The sequence below is a fragment of the Bos grunniens genome, chromosome 3 (genome assembly GCF_055505025.1).
Source record: "Bos grunniens cultivar Pamir isolate PY7600 chromosome 3, Bosgru_T2T1.0, whole genome shotgun sequence".
NCBI classification, from domain to species: domain Eukaryota; kingdom Metazoa; phylum Chordata; class Mammalia; order Artiodactyla; family Bovidae; genus Bos; species Bos grunniens.
This window is the reverse complement of record NC_141167.1, coordinates 4,327,771-4,345,659: the sequence shown is the minus strand read 5'-3', so window position 1 is coordinate 4,345,659 and position 17,889 is coordinate 4,327,771. Positions and strand designations below refer to the sequence as shown.

At 49.6% G+C, this 17,889-nt stretch overlaps 1 protein-coding gene across 4 annotated transcripts in view; it reads right to left on the bottom strand.

The window, feature by feature from the left end:
- Positions 1–13,336, bottom strand: part of RAB17 (RAB17, member RAS oncogene family) — a 37,108-nt gene extending 23,772 nt beyond the window's left edge. For 2 of the 4 annotated variants that reach the window (XM_086376414.1, XM_086376455.1), the window contains exon 1: positions 13,295–13,336. In XM_086376414.1, coding sequence (XP_086232540.1) covers positions 13,295–13,312 — 18 coding nt within the window. In that variant the 5' untranslated portion in view covers positions 13,313–13,336. The remainder of the gene's footprint in view (positions 1–13,294) is intronic. The other 2 variants (XM_086376393.1, XM_086376403.1) reach the window with 1 other exon arrangement.
- Between the last annotated feature and the right edge of the window lie 4,553 nt (positions 13,337–17,889).

The following is a 17,889-nucleotide window of genomic DNA, read 5'->3' as shown; positions in this document are numbered from 1 at the left end:
CCCAGTGCAGAACTGGGGTCCCCTTTTGCTACTAGCTCCCTGTCAGGGCCAGTCTCACCTCTCAGAAGCCCCCACAGAAGGCTCCTGGCCAGAACCCCCAGGCCCTCTCACACATGACTGCTTTCTCAAGGCCATCAGGACCTCTCTCTGACTTCCAGACGCCCGTCCCATCTCATCTGATCAGGCCAGGCCCACCAGGCACAATCTCCCTTTCCTTAACTCGGAGTCAGTTGATGAGGGCCCTAGTTCCACCGGTGAAAATGCCTTCACCTTGCCATGTAGTGCAACCTGATCTCAAGGGTGCCATCATTGCGGCCAGGCCCTGAGCACCCTCAAGGGGAGGGGGTATCTGGGGTGTGGACACCTGGGGTGGGAATCTCAGGAACCACCTAGAGTCCTGGCTGTCTCAGGACTTGAGCCAAAGCACACGGGGGTGGGGCACCCCTACCCCCCAAGGTGACGTTGAGTGACCACTGGCGGGTGTCGGAGAACTACCCCCGGGGCCTGGACTCAGGCCAGCCCCAAACAACTGACCTGTTCTCACCTCAAAAGGCCATGAGAGGTCAAGACTCACATGCTCAGGAGGGCCTGGGGGCTCATCGCTTCTGTGGTCTTGGGGTCACCCTGCACGGCTGTCATCTCAGTGGGTCTTTTCCCTGAAACCTGTAGGTTCCTCACACATAGACCTCGGCAAGTCACTCCCCCTCTCGACGGCCGATTCCTCATCTCTAAGGTGAGGCGTTGGATCAGACGGCTCCAGATCTCCCTTCACCTCTGGCCTCTGTGACTTGATCTCAGCCCCCAGAAGCCACACTTAAACCAGGGGAGGCCTTCCGGTGAGGGTGTGGGGAGTCAGGCCTGGGCACAAGTAAAGTCCTTGGTAGGCAGGTGGAGACTTAGAACACAGACCTTCTGACCGCTAACCTCGCTGAGACCTGTAGGCCAGTCATCACTGCTTGTGGTGGAAATTAGTCAAAACTTGTACATAAGCAATTGTACGCATGTGTTTTCAGTTGCTTGTCATGTCTGACTCTATGCGACCCCATGGACTATAGCCCTCCAGGCCCCTCTGTCCATGGGATTCTCCAGGCAAGAATTCTGGAGTGGGTTGCCATGCCTGTCTCCAGGGGATCTTCCTGACCCAGGGATTGAACTCTCATCTCCTGCATTGAAGGTGGATTCTTATCGCACCTGGGAAGCCCAACAAATTTACTTATGTGACCATAATTAATGTTATTTTTTTTAATTAATGTTATTTTTATATGGCCATACAAACTTTTAACTTTCTCTCTTTGCATTTATCAACTTTCCTGTATGGACATTAACCAGGGAAAATTTTCTGCCACGCCGATTAATCAGGCCACAGATACAGGCATGCATGGGCACATTCCCCTTTCAAAAAATATGCAAAACTACAGGATTTTGGAGTTGAAGGGGCCCTGGGGACCATCTGGCCTAAGCACCCACTGGCTGAAGAACACACCATTAGCACTGCCCACTGATTTTCCAGTCTCTGCTCAAATATCCATGTGGATTCTAGATTTTAGGATTCGACATCCTGAGATGGTTCAAACATCAGCTTTTTGTAACTTTCTGCCTTCATGTCCTCCTGGGGTCACTTGGCAAATGCCTGACCCTCTTCTGAATAAACATTTCTGAGATTTTTGAAGTTTTCAGGGCTTGTAGCAAACACTGCCAACTGCCCGCCCCAGCCCCTGCTCCTTGCAAAAGGACCCTGGGGCCCAGATCATCCACACTGCTTTCTGGTAGACGTGCCTAGTGACCTGCTCTAGACATCTGCAGGGGAGACGAGGCTCCCATTCTTCCGTGGAGCCTCCTGGGAGGGCTCTAGGCAAGAATCAACCTCATAGTGTGTTAGAGATCTGAGACACAGATCTTCCAGGCTGTTCTTACCTCCTAAGGACCTTGAGATAAGCAGGCATGACCTCCAGCCTCACCTTGAAACCTTCACCCTCGCTTATCTCAATGGAAAATTCCAACAGGGGTTTCTGAGCACTAAGTTAAATTCCTCAGCTCAACAATCAGTTCGGCGCGTGGCCGCCTGCCAGGCTGGGCAGAGCAGAGGGGAGAGGCGCAGATGAAGCAAAGTGCTGCCCCGGGGCGCCCGGGACTGCAGGACGGGAGGAGGGAGGCATCCAGAGAGAGGCCGCCCTGGCTCAGACCAGGTCCAAGAGGGGCAGAGGGCGCAGGCAGAGGAGAGCCCCTCGCTTGACCAGAGTGAAGCGGAAAGGGTATCTGCAGGAGGAAATATGGACACATGGATGGACAGATGGATGAGAAACTTGCAGCCGAGAGAAGGAAGTGCTTTCTGAGCTCCAGGAGTACTGTGCGCACATCGTGAGGGCCTGGAACTGTGCCCTAGGGGGCGCTAGTGAGTGCAGGGCCTGCAGTGGGTGGCAGGGTGAGTGGGGAGAAGCCTTGTCCAATTCCACAAAGACTAGAAGACCACAAACCAACGAGGCTTCTTTTTACTGAGCACCTACTATTCACCAGGCCCTCTGCTAAGCCCTTAACTTGAAATCTTTGATTTCACCCCTATCCTCAGCAACCCCAGCTTGTGGGTCACTCCCCAAGGGCCTTCTGCTGGGCTTCTTCCAGCCTGCTGTCACAGAGGAAGAGTCCATGGGGCCAAGGGACACAACTACTTAAAACCTGTGTCACCCCCGACTTCCAGATCCTGAGAATTCCCCAGTAGCCCCAAGCCTACCTCCCCGCAGGCCTCTGAGCTGGCCGGTACCCCTACCCCCCAGCAAAGCGAACCAGTGTGTGCACCCAGGCCAGGAGGCAGTGTGGTTGGAGACACAAGAAAGTGGAAGTGAAAGTTGCTCAGTCGTGTCCAACTCTCTTCGACCCCATGGACTATATGGTCCATGGAATTCTCCAGGCCAGAATACTGGAGTGGGTAGCCTTTCCCTTCTCCAAGGGATCTTCCCAATCCAGGGATCGAACCCAGGTCTCCCGCACTGTAGGCAGATTCTTTACCAGCTGAGTCACCAGGGAAGGCGGAGACACAAAAAGGCTTGATAAATGAAGAACTGTCTTCATCCACAGGGCATCTCTCCAGGCCAGCCTCATGGGGTCACCCACTGCAGGCCCTGCACTCACTGGCGCCCCCCAGGGCACAGTTCCAGGCCCTCACGGTGACCTGCACTCACTGGCGCTCCCCAGGGCACAGTTCCAGGCCCTCACAATGTGCACACAGTATTCCTGGAGCTCAGAAAGCCCTTCCTTCTCTTGGCTGCAAGGTATGCGACTGGACAGGAAGGAAATGGGTAAGGACCACCCCCCCCACCCACCACCAGGGCAAATGAGCCAATATTATCTCTTCCACACTTTAATTTTCAGCCTGCCTTTATGCTTATTGTGTGTCTCTTGTAAACAGTATACAGAGTTGAGTGTTAACTTTTTCATCCTGTCTGCCTTCCAATTTAGTCTCTGGCCTATTTACCATTAATACAATTGTTGATACAGTTAGAATCTGCCCGCAATGTGGGAAACCTGGGTTTGATCCCTGGGTTAGGAAGATGCCCTGGAGAAGGAAAGGCTACCCATTCCAGTATTCTGGCCTGGAGAATCCATGGACTACATAGTCCTTGGGGTCACAAAGAGTCAGACACATCCAAGCAGCTTTCGCTTTCTCTTTTCTACCATCTTGTTTGTTTTCTATTTGTTCTCTCTGTTCCTCTGTCCTTCTCCTTTTGATTTAATGAAGTACCTTTAACGTCTCTCTTCTTTACTGTTTTTTTAAGTACCTTATTGTATGTTTCAGTTCTATGATTTCCATTTGGTTCTGTTTTAGCATCTCTAAATCTCTCCTGAAATTTGCCACTTCTCTCCTCATGATGTGCACCTTTCCCTATAGATTGTCTATTTCATTTATCGTAGCATTTTAAGCTCCTTATTCACCAGTTCTGGTTTGTGGGTCTGTTGACTGACTTTTCTGTGTTTTTCTTCACCACAGGTCACATTTTCCTGATTCTCCGTATGTCTGGGAATCACTGTGTGTCAGACATTGTGAACGGTGTGTTGCTGAGACTCTGGATTCTTTCCCTGTGAAAAGTGTTGAGTTGATTCTAGAAGGCAGTTAAATTACTGGTGGGTCCTCTTTAAATTTCGGAAAGTGTGCTTTACACTTTTTTGGGGTGGAAACTGCTTTTGTTTGCCTTCAGTCCTAAGGTGAACCTTAGTCCTGGGACACAGTCTTTGCTCCTAAGCTCAAGACCTTTTGAGACTTCAGTGGAAAGTCTGAAGGGTCCACCAGGCCCCTCTACACAGCAGAAATTAGACTTCAAACTCACTGTTCCCTGAAGTGAGTGGGTGGCAGTGAAAATCATTGCTCAGCTCTTTAAACCTTCAGGCATTGCCTTCCTCTGGGCTTCTGGCAACCTCACCTGTGCATGAGCTCTTGAGGGGACCGCTATGGATTTGAGGAGCATTAGTGTACAATGTTTGGGGGCTCCCTTGTTTTTCAAGATTTCATCTCTCCATTCAACGACAGCAAACACACATTTCTCAAGCTCACGTGGAACATTCACTGAGACAGACCACTTTCTTGGCCATAAGACACACCTTAACAGATTTAAAATGATAGAAATTATACAATGTCTGCTCTCTGACCACAGTGGAATTACACTAGAAATCAATAACAGAAAGATAACTGGAAAATCCCTGAATTTATGAAGATTAAACAACACACTTGTAAAAAACACGAGTCAAAGAAGAACCCTCAAGAGAAATTTGAAAATATTTTTAACTAAAAATGAAAACACAACTTATCAAAATTGTGGGATGTGGTAAAAGCAGTGCTTAGAGGAAAATTTATAGTATTGAATATATATATTAGAAAAGAAGATCTAAAATCAATAACCTTAAGTTTCCTCCTTAGGAAACTAGAAAAAGAACAAATTAAATCCAAAGATAGAAGAAAAATTGACAAGAATTAGAATAGAAGTCAATGCAATTAAAAATAAGAATTCAATAGAAAAAGTCAAAGAAACCAAAAGCTGGTTTTTTTAAAAGATTGATAAAATTAATAAACTTCTAGCTGGGCTAAGAAAAATGGAAAGAAGAAACAAATTACTAATATTGGAAATGAAAATAAGGACATAGTTCAGATCCCATGGGCATTAAACAATAATAAAATGCTGCTATGAACAACTCTTTGCCCACAGATTTGGTAACCTAGATGAAAAGGACCAATTCCTTGAAAGACACGATTTGCCAAAACTCACACAAGAAGAAATAGACAATCTGAATAGACCTATATTTATTATTTTAAAAATTGCATCCATAATTAATAATCTTCCCAAACAGAAAGCTCCAGGCCCAAATGGGTTCACTTGTAAATTCTACCAAACATTTAAGAAATAAATTACACCAGTTTTCTACAATCTCTTTCAGAGGATAGAATCAGAGGAAATACTTCCTAATGCATCCTATGGGGCCAGCATTATCCTAATACCAAAACCAAAGACATTATAAGAAAACTACATGTACACCCAGGGCTGATTCATGTCAATGTATGGCAAAAACCACTACAATATTGTAAAGTAATTAGCCTCCAATTAAAATAAATAAATTAATTTTTTTAAAAAAAGAAAACTACAGACCAATAACTCTTTTGAACATGGATGCAAAAATATTCAACAAAATATTCTCAAATCAAATCCTCCAACAAAGTATAGAAAGAATTGTACACCATGACCAAGTGGGATTTATCCCCAGATATGCAAAGCTGGTTTCAACATCAATTTATCAGTTGGGAGCTTGGCTCCACACACAGGCTCCTTCACTTAAGGAGAGTCGAGACACTTCTAGAAACTGCTACTGAGAATGTTTGTTTTTCTGGAAGACAAACTGGGAATGCTTCTCAATGGGCTTGATGATAATACGGCCTTTGTCTCAGCTGCAGCTCCACATGCAGAAAGCACCTAGAATCCAGAGGGCAGAACTGAGGAAATGATTCAGTTCTTGAGCTCATCGGCTACTTTTAGCTACACTTCATGCTGACAGTGAAATTACTCAGCCTCCTGCCTGGCCGGCCGTGGGGCACACAAGGCAGCCTTGGGGAAATGTGAAACTGGGACGAGGGCAGGAGGGGGGACTTCAGCTCGATTTAGATAAACTTCTGAGACTGAGACGTGGGGTACTTAAATCTAAGAGTTGTCTGAGCCACAGACCATTGGATTTCCTCCTTTCCCAGTGGTTCCTCAGCTTCCGCTGAGATTCCCTGGCTGCCCTCCCTAAGGAAGAAGCTGTGGAGTAGACCTCCCCCAGCAACCACACACCCAGACCCTCCCAAGCCCCGAGGCTCATTGCAGGGATCACGGTCCACACCAGAGAAGCCTTGGGTGGCATGACCACCACAGAGGCTGCAGACCGCTGTGTCCACATCCTCAGCCGGGACAAGGGAGTAGGTGGCGAGGGGGACCCAGCCAGGGATGCTCTCGGTGATGTTCAGAGGGAACCAGGCAGGACTATGGGAAGATCCAGATGTATGGAAAACCCATCTCCTTAAAAAGTGGAGAAACAGCACTTTCTCCCTCCAGACATTGTGTGGGCATGTGGTTCCCTCTGCAGCTGAGAGAAAGAAGCTGCTTGAAACCTCTGCCCTGCTTTGCGGGGTTTGCTGTAGCCTTCGCCACTCTTCACCTCATAAAAGCACCACCTCCACCTCTGCCTTTATCTTCACAAGGGTTCTCCCCGTGAGAGTGTGTCTGTGTCCACCCTTCCCTTTTGATAAGCGCACCAGTCATATGGGACCAGGCCCCACCCTAATGGCCTCACTGCAATTTGAAGACCTCTGTAAAGACCCTCTCTCCAATTTGGAAGGGCTGATGCTGAAGCTGAAACTCCAATACTTTGGCCACCTGATGCAAAGAACAGACTCATTGAAAAGACTCTATGCTGGGAAAGATTGAAGGCGGGAGGAGAAAGGGACGACAGAGGATGAGATGGTTGGATGGCATCACCGACTCAATGGACATGGGTTTGAACAAGCTCTGGGAGTTGGTGATGGACAGGGAAGCCTGGCATGCTGCAGTCTGTGGGGTCACAAAAAGTCAGATATCACTGAGTGACTGAACTGAACTCCAAATACAGTCACATTTCGGGGGCTGGAGCTTAGGACTTCAACATGCAAGTTCTGGGGGGACACAATTCAACTCATGATACCATGGATGTCATAAATACTCATGAGAAGGTCAACCCACTTGCTTCTGTGTAGATCTGTCTCTGTGAGGAGCAGCTAGGGCATTTGTCTCAGGTCTGGTCATTTGGGGGTTCCTGAACCAAGAGGAGGCCTTTGGACTCCACATGACTGAAGAGTGTCCCCCAGATTCACATCCAAGAAACACCACGGGCTTCCAGTAACCCCTGGAAGCCAGGACAGAGGCGTGGATGCCCTCAGAGCTTCGAGAAGGGACCAACTCCACCCACACCTTGACTTCCAAGCCTCCAGGACCACGAGACTACACACGCCTGTTGGTTTAAGCCCTCCAGGCTGTGGTGACTTGTCACATCTCTCCCAGGACACTAGTACAGAACTTAGACCAACCTATGCCCTTTGGGAGGTTAGTAGACCCACACAGAGCACCAGCCCGAGTCCGGGGCCCTCCTGGGCACAGCCCTGAATGTCTGCACAGGGCACACTCTGGAGCCCCGCCTGGGCCCCAGGCGGCAGGCGCTGTGCACAGGGTCTCCCCAGCAGAGGTGATGCTGGGGACACGCGCATGTCGCCTGTTAGTTCCGAGGGACTGGGACAGTTAGCTTCTCTGGTTAAGCGTTTGGCCACGACAGCGGGAACCAAGAAGGCAGACAGAGAGACGGAACGGGCCCGTGGGGCTGTGACAGCGGTGGCCCTCTAGAGGGGTGGCGGATTACAATCTGGTCCCCAGGACTGCAGAGTCTCGAATCGCTTCAGTCTAGCTCCTGTGAGACCTGCTGTGTGGTCAGAATTCCCTGTGGCTGGCGTCCTTGTCACACTTCACAACTGAAGGATTGGCAACACAGTGTCCCTGCCCTGCTGGACTGGGCCTGGGCGGGGGTGAGGGGGGTGGGGGGTGGAAGTGGGGGTGGTAAGAAGGGGGTGGAGGCGGGGAGGGGGCGGGGGAGAGGCGGGGCAGTGGCGATGGGGGAGGTGCAGCCCAGGAACGAGGGGCTGAGAGGGTGTAGTCACCTGCCGGGAGCCTGCGAGAGGCACTCCACTCATGACAAAGGTCATGAGGAAGGAGGCCCGGCATATGCAAAGGCGGGATCGAGCCTCAGGAGTCCCCCTGGATATTCTCGAGCATCTACCCCCCCAAAAAAAAACCAGAGTCTGCCTACTTTATTGCTTTGTGCTCTCATCTCTGACTTTACTGGGGGCTGTCCCCCACCACCATCTCACTCTCTCTGACAGAGTTAACTTACAGCTCCAATTAATAAAGTTCCTGAGCAATTAGGAGTGTTTAAATCCAGACCCCTCAGATGGCTCTCTAACTCGCCTGACAAGTTTACCCGGGCTCCTACAGCTATGCATACGATTGTTTACAGTCTCCCAGCCTCCAGAGGCACGGGAAGCTTAAGATATTCAAATAGCTTAGAGCCTCTCAGAGAGTTAGAAACTGTCAGAATAAAACTAGTAAAGGATTTCATTGATGAGCCAATGCTTGCTGCCAAGTTTTCACATCCCCAGTATTTATCCTTGAATGTGTATTAATTAATATAGTTGGTATGTAGAAAAAATAAGTAGTGGCCTTGGTGCTAGCAACTTTAGACCCTTAAGGTAATAAATTCTTTCCTTTGTTGTAAACCCGCTGCACCTCTGCCCTATAGGAATGAAATTTTATCTAACACCTTCGGAGGATGGCGCCAAACCTTAGAATAATTACTCTTAGAGAAAATAAGTCTTACGGTTGACAAACCTTTGTCAAGAGTCATAAAATGTTAATAGGCCTTCTGGCCAGAAGATGATGTAAATCACCTAAACCATTTGTATGCAATAAATTTGCAGGAAAGAAACCCTGGTTTTTGATAAGGATCAAAGACTGCTGACTTTGCATAATTTCACATCCCCTATTATCCTCTATGTGTAACTTAGGGTATAAAAGCCCCTGTTGAAAATAAAGCTACGGGCCTTGCTCACCAAAGCTTGGTCTCCCCATGTCATTCTTCTCTATTTCCAGCTGAGTCTCCATCTGGAGTGCGGAGGTCCTCTGTGACCATTTATTTGCCTGGGCTTCTAAGACCCATTTGAGAAGGTGTCTAAGGTGGGGCACCTTCTGCTATTCGAGAGGTCGCCTGTGGCCTCCGTGGTCAGAGCTAACCTGGTGTCACAGGTTATGTTGATTTTCCGCGTAAACCAAGCTACTCAGCCTCTTTTCTCCACTGAATTTTTCTGCTGAGCTATCCTCATTCTATTACTCTTTATATCTTTGATGAATATTTAAATAGTTGCCAACACCGTCTCCCCTTCGAATACCCTGGATCAGCCGGGGCTGGACCTCGGCAGTCACCTGTGGGTGCAGAGCCCGGAGACCAGGCAGGAGTCCTCACCTGGAGATCAGCTTCCCACCCCCCCAGCCGGGGTGGGGCTCCTCACGGACACCCAGCCCCCTCCACCCACTCTGCAGACAGGATGCCATCCCGGGGAACCCTCAGAGCAATGGGGCTCTTGCCTGAAGCTGGAACCCCCATCACCTGCTCCCCCTAGGGGCCATTCTGGGGCCCACCGGGCCCCTACCCTGCCCTCCCCACTGCAGAGAGAAGAGTACAGCTGGCAAGTGCAGAGAGAGGCTGAGCCATGGCCGTGGTGTCAGACGGACTGGGTTTTGGAGATTGCTCTGAGCTTTGCTGGCTGTGTGACCTTCGCAGGTCACATGGCCTCTCTGAACCCCACTTCATCTGTAAACGATGAATAAATTTGGGCCTTAGCCATGTGAAGTTGTGAGTACAAAAATGTCAGGTGTGGACAAGACCCAGAATGGAGCCTGAAATGGCAGTCACTCACTAGGAGACTTTGAAAACATTCTTTTGGTTGCAAGTCACCAAACCAACTCAAGCTTACTGGAGTAAAAAGGATTTTGTTAGACATCTACTCATGTCTGACAAAACAGAGGGCAGCCAGCCCTGGAAGGGACGAGCTGTCTGCTTCAGGGGTCCTCTGTGTGTCCCCCATCTCTTGTTTGCTGCTCTGCCTTTCAGCACTCACAGCAGCCCATGGTTCTGGTACTGACAAGGGAGCAGCCCTGCCTGGCCATCAGTCCCGCCCCTGCCCCAACCCTGACTTCCCATACAGTCACCCACAGCCCATCAGCTGCTGAGGAAGCTGGAGGAGGTGGGGGGAGGTGGGAGGAGGTGGGGGGACCATGACAAACATGGTGGAAAGAGGAAGCTCTGAGCAGAAGGGAGCATCCTGAGCCACGTGGGTTCCCTGTAGAGCGATGCCTGTTACTTTAATAATTATCATTAAACTGCCTACAAACTCCAGAACTCAAAACCAATCTGTCTTGTATTGTTTCAGTTCCTCAGGGTAGATATACCTAAAATGCATCCTGATTCCAGGTTGTTCAGAAAGCCACTTTGATGGACTGAATGCTTCTTGCTGTTGTTCAAACGTTCAGTCCTGTCTGACTCGTTGCAGCCCCGTGGACTGCAGCACAACAGGCTTCCCTGTCCATCACCATCTCCCAGAGTTTGCCCAAGTTCATGTCCACTGAGTTGGTGATGCCATCCAACCATGTCATCCTCTGTTGTCCCCTGTTCCTCCTGCCTTCAATCTTTCCCAGCATCAGGGTCTTTTCAAACGAGTCAGTTCTTCACATCAGGTGGCCAAAGAATTGGAACTTCAGCTTCAGCATCAGTCCTTCCAATGAATATTCAGAGTTGATTTCCTTGAGGATTGACTGGTTTGATCTCCTTGCAGTCCAAGGGACTCTCAAGAATCTTCTCCAGCACCACAGTTCAAAAGCATCAGTTCTTCAGTGTTCAGTCTTCTTAATGGTCCAACTCCCACATCCCTACATGACTGCTGGAAAAACCATAGCTTTGACTATATGCAACTTTGTTGGCAAAGTGATGTCTCTGCTTTTTAATATGCTGTCTACGTTTGTTATAGCTTTCCTTCCAAGGAGCAAGTGTCTTTTAGTTTCATGGCTGCAGTCACCATTCGCAGTGATTTTGGAGCCCACGAAAATAAAGTCTCTCACTGCTTCCATCTTTTCCCCTTCTACTTGCCATGAAATGATGGGACTGGATGCCATAATCTTAAGTTTTTAAAATATTTGTACCCCCAAAAAATTCACATGTTGAAGCCTAACCCTCAATGTGATCATTTTAGAAGTGGGGTCTTTGGGAAGGGAATAGGTGATGAGGGCAGAGCCCTTACGAATAGGATTCGGGTTCTTGTAAAAGGGACTGCAGAGAGATCTCCCATCGCCTCCACCCTGAGAGCGCACAGTGAACCAGGAAGCAGACCCCACCAGACACTGAAACTGCCCATGATCTTGGCCTTCCCAGCCACCAGGACAGTGAGGAGTAAATCACTATTGTTCGTAAGTCACCCAATCTGCGGTGTTCTGTTACAGCCTGAGTGGACAGGGCAGCCACGCAAAGCTCCAGTAAAGCACCCAGCTCAGTGGATGATCCTCCCTGTTGCAATCTCACAGCCAGAAGGGCCCTTGGCCTCGGTCTTATCAGACACACTGTTCTCTGTTATCTCCAAAGTGGGCTCTGTGGATTCTCGATGTGTGATGTGTTTCCAGGACAAGGTCTGAGGTCAGATGGATCTGAAGTGATGGTTCCTTGTGATCCCTTCTCGGAGAGTCAAGGCGCGTGTGTACACAGAAGCCCCCACATTGCAAGCTGTTCAGGTTTATTGAAATCAGCTCCCCATTTGCTGGAGCCCAGACACATTTTCACAGACTACCTGTTAGCATGTTCTGGAATTAGTGGTCCAGGAAATGGACGTGGGGGGAAACGTGCCCAGCTTGAAGCTAGCCCTCCTCAGGGGTCTCTCTGGCAGGAGGTTAGTCTGAGGCTCTCTGCATCTGCCACGAGGTCCCCAGCCTCTCTTGGGACCTGACGCCGAGAAGCCTCTTCCTCCGCTTGCCCTGTGACCTGCACCCACGCCTGCCCCCCGGCCCTCAGTGCCACCACGGTCCACTCTGCTCAGCTCCCCAGCAGCACCCAGGCCTCCCGGTTGCCCTTCTGGATGCTGTGTCTGTGTCCAATCCACATTTCTTCCCAGAGCCAGACCACACTCCCGAGAGCGGTCTGACCAGCACGAGATGGAGCAGACACATCCTTTCTCTTACAAAATAGATCTCAAAACTTATCCTCCACTCGGCGCCTCTCAGAACCCATCCCATGTCCCCAGAACTGTGCCAAGACCTACAAGGGCCCCTAGAAATGCCCTCAGGGAGCTTACTGCGGAATGAGGAATGCCAAAGAAAACTTCACAAACTCAGTACCAATATAAACATTAAAAGATTCGTGTCAGCTGCACAGTAAGAGTATACGGGTCAGCGCCCGGGAGTACGAAAGACACTCAGAATCATCAGAAACACGCGGCGCCCACCCTCACCCACCCAGAACCGTGCACCTGGTGCACTGAGGAGCCGCCAGCCTGGAGGGTCACGCTCGTGAAGACGCGTCTGATTGGACCCTGGCTCCCTTCTCCAGGTGTGCTGTAGGGGACCCTTCTCCCTAAGTCCTATGGCCTGAGGACACAGCGGTCCTCCTCAAGCACAGCAGAGTGCAAGTCGCCTTCCCAGGACCTGAAAGGGGGGGCAAGTCTGCAGGGAGATTCTTTGCAGCAAGAATGGAAACTGGGAAGCCGCAAAAAGCACAGGAAATGCTGCTATCGAACGTGAGAGAGGACATCTCGAGGACACCAGAAAAGGCTTCACCCCAGACGCTTCCAAAGCGTGGAGGAGGCCCACTCGCCTTGTTCCCAGGGGACGCTCAGGAATACTCACTGAACTGGTGAGTGAGCGAGTGACCAGCGGGTGAACGAAAACCACAAAAACAAAGTCCGGCTTTTCATCTGAGGCGAGGCCTCGCACAGAACGAAAGGGCCACGTGAATGAAGGAATCAGTGAGTGATGAACACCCCATTTCCTTTAGGAACGGAATCATCCGAGCATTGAATATGTTGCAGCAATCTGAATGGATGGTTTCCCTACATTTATCAACCATCAGACAAAAGCAAGGTCTTGCTCAAGACTGGGAAGCAGAGAGTTAGGAATGTACTTTACACGAACACACACACAAACATATACACACTTATACTCACACGAGCAGACCTGTGCATGGTGGCCCTGTCGGCCTCGTCTTTGCTCCCTCTCAGCCACGCACAGACATGTCTTTGTCCCCTTATCTGGGCTTGTTCTGGAGGCTGTCCGTCCGTCCTTCTGGGACTGGCCCCAGCCCAACCTCAGCCCTGTCCCTGCCTCCCACGTCCTCCTCTTCCTCAAGGCCAGAGGCCCTCCTCCTGGGAGCAGGCAGCTCATCTCTGTCCTGTCAGGACAGACAGTGGCTTTGGTCAACAGTTAAGGTCTGGGGCCAAGCAAAGGTCCTGAGTCCCCTTCTCAGTGTAATAGGATGAGGGTTTCCCTGGAGAGAGACAGATGGCTGCAGGAGAGAAAACACAGTTTTCTCTCTACCCTTCCCAGTTCTTGGCTAAAATCTCTGAAATAAAAGACAGAGTAACAAGAGAAAAGCAAACTGAAGTTTAGGAACATAAACCCCGCTCCCAATGCAGGGGCCCCAGGTTCAATCCCTGGTCAGGGAACTAGATCCCACATGACACAGTTAGGAGTTTACACGCCACAACTAACAATCCCACACACTGCGACTAAGGCCTGGTGCAGCCAAAAAAATAAAAATAAATATTTAAAAAATTAAGCAATCTAAGTATTTTAAGAAAGGAGGAGGGCAGCTTCTACTCTGTTTGCTGGGCTTTTCCTGTGTTTGCATATATGTGCGCGCAGTCTGACTCTTTGCGACCCCATGGACTGTAGCCCGCCAGGCTCCTCTGTCCATGGGATTCTCCAGGCAAGAATCCTGGAGTGGGTTGCCATTTCCTCCTCCAGGGGTTCTTCTGAACTCAGGGATCAAACCTGCATCTCTTGCATCTCCTGCATTGGCAGGCGGATTTTTTTTACCGCTGAGCCACCTGGGAAGCCTGTGTCTGCCATTTCTCAAAACAATCAGCTCAGAATAAGCCTCACACCAAAAAGGCATATTTTGGGATACCGCATCCTGCTACCCTTTGGGGCTTAACACTTGTGCCCTTTGGGCAGTGAAACTGTGGCTGTGGACTAAAAAGTGAAGTCGCTCAGTTGTGTTCGACTCTTTGCAACCCCATGCACTATGGCCTACCAGGCTCCTCTGTGCATGGGATTCTCCAGGCAAGAGTACTGGAGTGGGGTGCCATTTCCTTCTCCAGGAGATCTTCCCAACCCAGGGATTGAACCCAGGTCTCCCGCATTGCAGGCGGATGCTGTACTGTCTGAGCCTCTAGGGAAGCCCGCTATGGCCGTGATGCCCGTGTAAATGCAAGGCTGCAGCTCATCGCCTTGCTGCCTGGGCTTTCTGAGGTTACCACTTCTCCCTGTGGGAACAAGTCTGGTGCATCCACAGGACTGTGCCACTCCTTCCTGATTTTCCCAGCGAGAAGCTCCGCTGGAGCAGAGCCAGTCTAGGCCTCAGTTTGCTGCCTTGAGACCCATGGGGGACAGGAACCGGCTCTTGCTCATCGTTCTTTCTCCCTGACCGCCTTGCATATAGTAGATGTGCTAATGTACATTTCCAGTGGGCTGTGCTCTGCCGGGCACTTGGCATGAGTTGTGATTTCATTTAATCATCCCAGTGATGCTAACTTGCATAGTGATTAGATTTTACTGTGAGTAAACAAACCCAAAAAAAAAAAAAAATGTTTCCCAAGAAGAAAACCATATAACCTTTGTTCTGCTTGAGGCAAAGCTGAATTTTAGACACTGCTTGTAACAAATTTTACAAACTGCTCTTTGTCTGGGAGTATGGATATCAAGAGCTCCAACTTGAGCACAGACTGCAAATGAGTAAGTGGCGAACTATTTTTCTATTATGTTCCTAAAATAGCCTGAGTGCTGGCACTGAGCGCTTCATCTCAGCCCAGAACCCTTGGGCGCTGTCACGGTAGACAGTCACACGAGGCAAAGCTCAGGCCGCGCCAGGCTGGTCTCAATTGTTCGGCGCTATCTTAATGTAGAAAAAATTTCCAGTGAACTTCTCAGGAGAAAGTCTTCGGCGCTCTCTTCAGTAGAACCAAAACATGGGGAAATGTTTGTGCTATTTTAAAATTGGCAAATTCAGCACACAGAGCGCTCTGCAAAGCTACTGCCAAAAATACAGTGAGCATCTTCCTAAAATACTGAGAAAGACCTGAAACATGTGATTCAGTCCCCGCCTGGGAGGAGTGGTGTTGAGCAGCTGATAAGGACGCTGTTTGCTCATAGATAACAGCGATTCCTCAAGGGGGAAATCTCCATTTGCTGACCGGTCCCTGTGAGGGCTGGAGAAACCAGTGACCTCCTACTCAGGTTGCCTCCCTGCCCTGCCATCCCTGCAGGTTGGAAAAGAATCTCCCGATACAGTATTTCAGAAGGGGGTGAGTTTATTAAGAACAAAGAGCAGAGATAATCAGGGCGTACCAAGTACAGTGGGCCGACCTTCTAACAGGCCAGGGAGAAGCAACACTTTTTGTGGGTTTGTAGCCAATTTTTATAGCCTCAAAACAAAGGAAATTCTTGCCAGAAGGTTGGCATTAGGTGATTGGTTAGGGGACTGTATGGTGATCCCTGAGGTGGGCGTTTTTGCCGAATTTAGGTTCAGGAAGCCTGCTGGTGAGGATCTGGCAGTGGTTATAATGGGGCTCAGTCAGCTTCAGAGGTGACCTTGGCTCCGGGCTCTGCTTCTGAAGCCTTGGTGCATGGCCTTGCCCCTGTGACCTCGGGGCCAGACCCCACACTCACCAAAGAAAAGCTACGAGGATATGTTGTACAGCAAGGAGTGTAGAGCCAATATAACTTTAAATGGAGTGTAACCTATAAAAACACTGAATCACTATGTCGTGTGCCTGAAACTAATCCAATATTGTAGATCAACTATGTATGCTCAGTTGCTTCAGACGCGTCCGAGTCTTTTCGACCCTGTGGACCACAGCCCACCAGGCTCCTTTGTCCATGGGATTCTCCAGGCAAGAATACTGGGTTGCCACTTCCTCCTCCAGGGATCTTCCTGACCCAGGGATCGAACCCACGTCTCTTATGTCTCCTGCATTGACAGGTGGATTCTTTACTACTCTTGCCACCTGGGAAGCCCAGGGTTGCCATATGCTTCCATTAAAGAAATAAACTTGGCTGCAAACCAGAAAAGAAAAAGCCTCACCAGAGGCACAGATGTATACAAACTGTCAAACACGCCACAGGAACCAGCCCACAACTCAGATCACCTTGCAGTACCGGACAGGAAACACGGCAGATCAGACACAGCCGGGGTTTCCCTGGCCCCGCCCTCCAGCTTACAGATGCTCAGTGACCACGAGGACAGACAAGCTCACAGGGAGACGGGACCACAGGACACCTGATGAGCTGGCAGGAGGCAAAGAAAAGAAGTGAGCTTGGGGATTCCTTTCAGAACTGCCACAGTGGGCTGAACTGGATGGCGGGAAGATCACCTCTGTTTCCATGTCCCGACGCTACCCGTGGTCCTTCTGCAGCAAAGCAGCAGGCCAACGGCTATCTGAGACCCCACCACAAATGACCACCCCAACCTCCTGACACTCCCAGGAGACGGGGGTCAAACAGGCTGACACCAAACATCCCTTCACGGCATCTGTGTGTCCAGGCCTCCTCATCCTGGAGGAGGTGATGTGTGGTCAGCCGTGTGTCAGATTACGGGCTTTCAAAAGTCATTACACTATAACCACAAGTCTAATACGATGCTCAGAGGGGGCCAGTGCTCTCTCCTGTTGCCTCCTTATGTTTCCATCGGTTTCATCTCATCATCACTTTTTAAAAATATACTTACCTGTTTATTATTTTGGCTGAGCGGGGTCTTAGCTGCGGCCCCGGGGGTCTTCACTGCAGCACATGAACTTCTTAGTTGTGGCAGGAGGACCCTCAGGTGCCCCACCCATGTGGGATCTAGTTTCCCCAAGCAGGGATCTAACTCGGGTGCCCTGCACTGGGAGCCCAGAGTTTTACCCAACAGACCTTCAAAGAAGAACTTCATCCTCATTTTTAAGTACTTTTTGAAAAATTGTATAATTTATACACAGTAGTGTGCATGCAATGGACATGTGTGTAGATGTGCATGCAGATTGCACAGATGCAATCATCTCACACGCTAGTAAAGTCATGCTCCAACTTCTCCAAGCCAGGCTTCACCAAAACGTGAACCGTGAACTTCCTGATGTTCAAGCTGGTTTTAGAAAAGGCAGAGGAACCAGAGATCAAATTGCCAACATCCGCTGGATCATGGAAAAGGCAAGAGAATTCCAGAAAAACATCTATTTCTGCTTTATTGATTATGCCAAAGCCTTTGACTGTGTGGATCACAATAAACTGTGGAAAATTCTTCAAGAGATGGGAATACCAGACCACCTGACCTGCCTCTTGAGAAATCTGTATGCAGGTCAGGAAGCAACAGTTAGAACTGGACATGGAACAACAGACTGGTTCCAAATAGGAAAAGGAGTACGTCAAGGCTGTATATTGCCACCCTGCTTATTTAACTTATATGCAGAGTATATCGTGAGAAATGCTGGACTGGAAGAAACACAAGCTGGAATCAAGATTGCCAGGAGAAATATCAATAACCTCAGATATGCAGATGACAACCACC